This window comes from Penaeus japonicus, unplaced genomic scaffold (genome assembly GCF_977035675.1).
Source record: "Penaeus japonicus unplaced genomic scaffold, GWHDUDI00000001_assembly GWHDUDI00000004, whole genome shotgun sequence".
Lineage (NCBI taxonomy): Eukaryota > Metazoa > Arthropoda > Malacostraca > Decapoda > Penaeidae > Penaeus > Penaeus japonicus.
In genome coordinates this window covers 32,725,729-32,728,228 of record NW_028234406.1, presented here as the reverse complement: position 1 = coordinate 32,728,228, position 2,500 = coordinate 32,725,729, and the positions used below count along the sequence as shown (strand labels likewise).

At 40.8% G+C, this 2,500-nt stretch overlaps 2 protein-coding genes across 6 annotated transcripts in view; both read right to left on the bottom strand.

Annotated features, from left to right (window-relative positions):
• Positions 1 to 2,500, bottom strand: part of LOC122243137 (uncharacterized) — a 12,977-nt gene that overhangs the window by 1,288 nt on the left and 9,189 nt on the right. For all 4 annotated transcript variants that reach the window (XM_086536454.1, XM_086536455.1, XM_086536456.1 and 1 more), the window contains exon 2: positions 1 to 2,500. This exon is cut by the window's left edge and continues 1,288 nt beyond it; it is cut by the window's right edge and continues 396 nt beyond it. In XM_086536454.1, coding sequence (XP_086392580.1) covers positions 561 to 2,500 — 1,940 coding nt within the window. In that variant the 3' untranslated portion in view covers positions 1 to 560.
• Positions 1 to 2,500, bottom strand: part of LOC122243136 (uncharacterized) — a 20,238-nt gene that overhangs the window by 8,550 nt on the left and 9,188 nt on the right. The gene's annotated exons all lie outside the window — the stretch shown is intronic.

Below are 2,500 nucleotides of genomic sequence, written 5' to 3'. Positions count from 1 at the left end.
TCATTTGCAAGGTTAAAAGTCGCATCAACTTTCTACAGCCAAGGCAGATATCACTACTTTCAAAGACTAATCACAATACCTTTTGGGACTTGGGTGGTCCCTCACTATTATCACTTACCTCTTATTAAAGATAAATCATGATCATATAAACTCAATAAAATATATATATAATTAAAAGTTACTTCATCATACAATTCATAATTATTTCTTTTACATTGTAATATTAGATTATTTTACTTATTATAAAACATCATTAGGTCATTTACCTACTTAATCCACACCAAGCTTTAGAATATGGAAAAAGAGTAATTCCAGTATCTCCACCTTTGTGGCAAAGGACAACTATACAGAATTCCTCCAACAGAGGTTAGACAATCACATTCCATACACTGGATGACCACAGCTGGTTTAACCAGCAGATCACTCAAGACAACCACCTGTCTCCCTAGCTGAAGTACATCACTGGATAAACAAGGCGTGTACAGGTATGACAATGTATATAGAATATCCCCTTGCCGTACCTTATACACTAAGTTTTAACACTGCATACCTAAACTTGACTACAGTGACCATAATGTCCGTACATGTTCCCATTGTGCATAGGCATACGGCTGTTGATATGACTGCGGAATGAAAAGTTTTCCATTTTCCTCGTACTCAATAGGCTTCTTGTCAGTCTGCTCCAGGAAGTGGCTATTAAGTTGGTTACTCAGATTAGTGTTGATTTGCGCCGTCAAATTTGTGTTGATCTGAGCAGTAAGATTGGAGTTTAGCTGTGCTGTTAGATTTTGGTTGATCTGGGCCGTCAGATTGCTATTGAGTTGAGTACTGAGGTTGGTCGGCAACTGGTTGTTTAGCTGCATCTTCTCAGGCAACTGCTTCTGGGACTCATACAGCCTCCTCTCGCTGTGCACAAAGCTGTGGCTGTTAAGGTGACTCTCGTGTGTGAACCTCTTCTTGCAAGTTGGACACTCAAACTTCTTCTCTTCGCGGTGCACAAAACTGTGACTGATGAGGTGGCTCTGATGGGTGAACTTCTTGCCACAGTCCTGACACTCAAACCGCTTTTCTTCTGTATGCACAAACCTGTGGCTGTTGAGGTGACTCTTCTGGGCAAACCTTTTGCCACAGTCATCACACTGGAACCTCTTCTCGTCATCATGAACAAACCTTGTTGTGTTTGGGGGCACCTTCTGGGTGAACCTCTTGCCCCATTCTTGACACTCCAGTTTTATTTCTTCATTGTGCATGAATCTGTGACTGTTGAGATGAATTTCTTGATTGAAACGCTTTCCACATACCTCACACTCGAAACGCTTTTCTTCACTGTGCACAAACCTGTGGGTGCTCAAGTGGCTCTCCTGTGAGAACCGTTTCCGACAAATTTCACACTCAAATCTTTTTTCCTCACTATGTGCAAATCTGTGGCTATTAAGGTGACTTTCCTTACCAAAGCGTTTGCCACATATATCACACTCAAACTTTTTCTCGCTGTGCACAAACATATGGCTATTCAGATGGCTGATCATATTGAAACGCTTCCCACAAAGGACACACTCAAATTTCTTTTCATTGTGCACAAGCATGTGGCTGTTGAGGTGACTTTCCATGTTGAATCTCTTACCACATAGCATGCACACAAATTTCTTCTCTGTATTGTGAACAAGCATGTGGCTATGAAGATGGCTCTCCATGTAGAATCTCTTCCCGCAAGTCTCACATTCGAAGTTTTTCTCACTGCTATGCATGAGCATGTGGCTGTTGAGGTGGCTGTCCATGTAGAACCTTTTTCCACACAATAAACACTCAAATTTCTTCTCATTGTGGACTAACATATGGCTGTTTAAGTGACTCTCCATGTGGAACCTTTTGCCACATAATAAACATTCAAATTTCTTTTCACTATTATGGACCAGCATGTGGCTATTCAAGTGGCTCTCCATGTTGAAGCGTTTGTCACATAATGAACATTCAAACTTCTTATCATCATTGTGCACTAACATGTGGCTGTTAAGATGGTTCTCCATATTAAACCTCTTGCCACATAACAGGCACTCAAACTTCTTCTCTTCACTGTGGACAAGCATATGGCTGTTGAGATGGTTCTCCATGTTGAACCTCTTCCCACATAGCAAGCACTCATATTTCTTCTCCTCACTATGCTTCAGCATGTGGCTGTTAAGATGACTCTTCTGACTGTACCTCTTTTTGCATTTCCCGCACTCGTATTTCTTCTCTGTGTTGTGAACAAGCATGTGGCTGTTAAGATGATTTTCCATTGTAAATTTCTTGTCACACAATTTACATTCATACTTTCTCTCAGTCATATGCACTAGCATATGACTGTTCAGATAGTTCTCCATTGCAAATCTTTTACCACAAGTCTGACACTCAAATTTTTTCTCTCGGCTGTGTTCCAGCATGTGACCGTTAAGATGGCTTTCCATAGAAAATTTTTTCCCACAAATCTCACACTCAAACTTCTTCTCCTTGCTGTGCC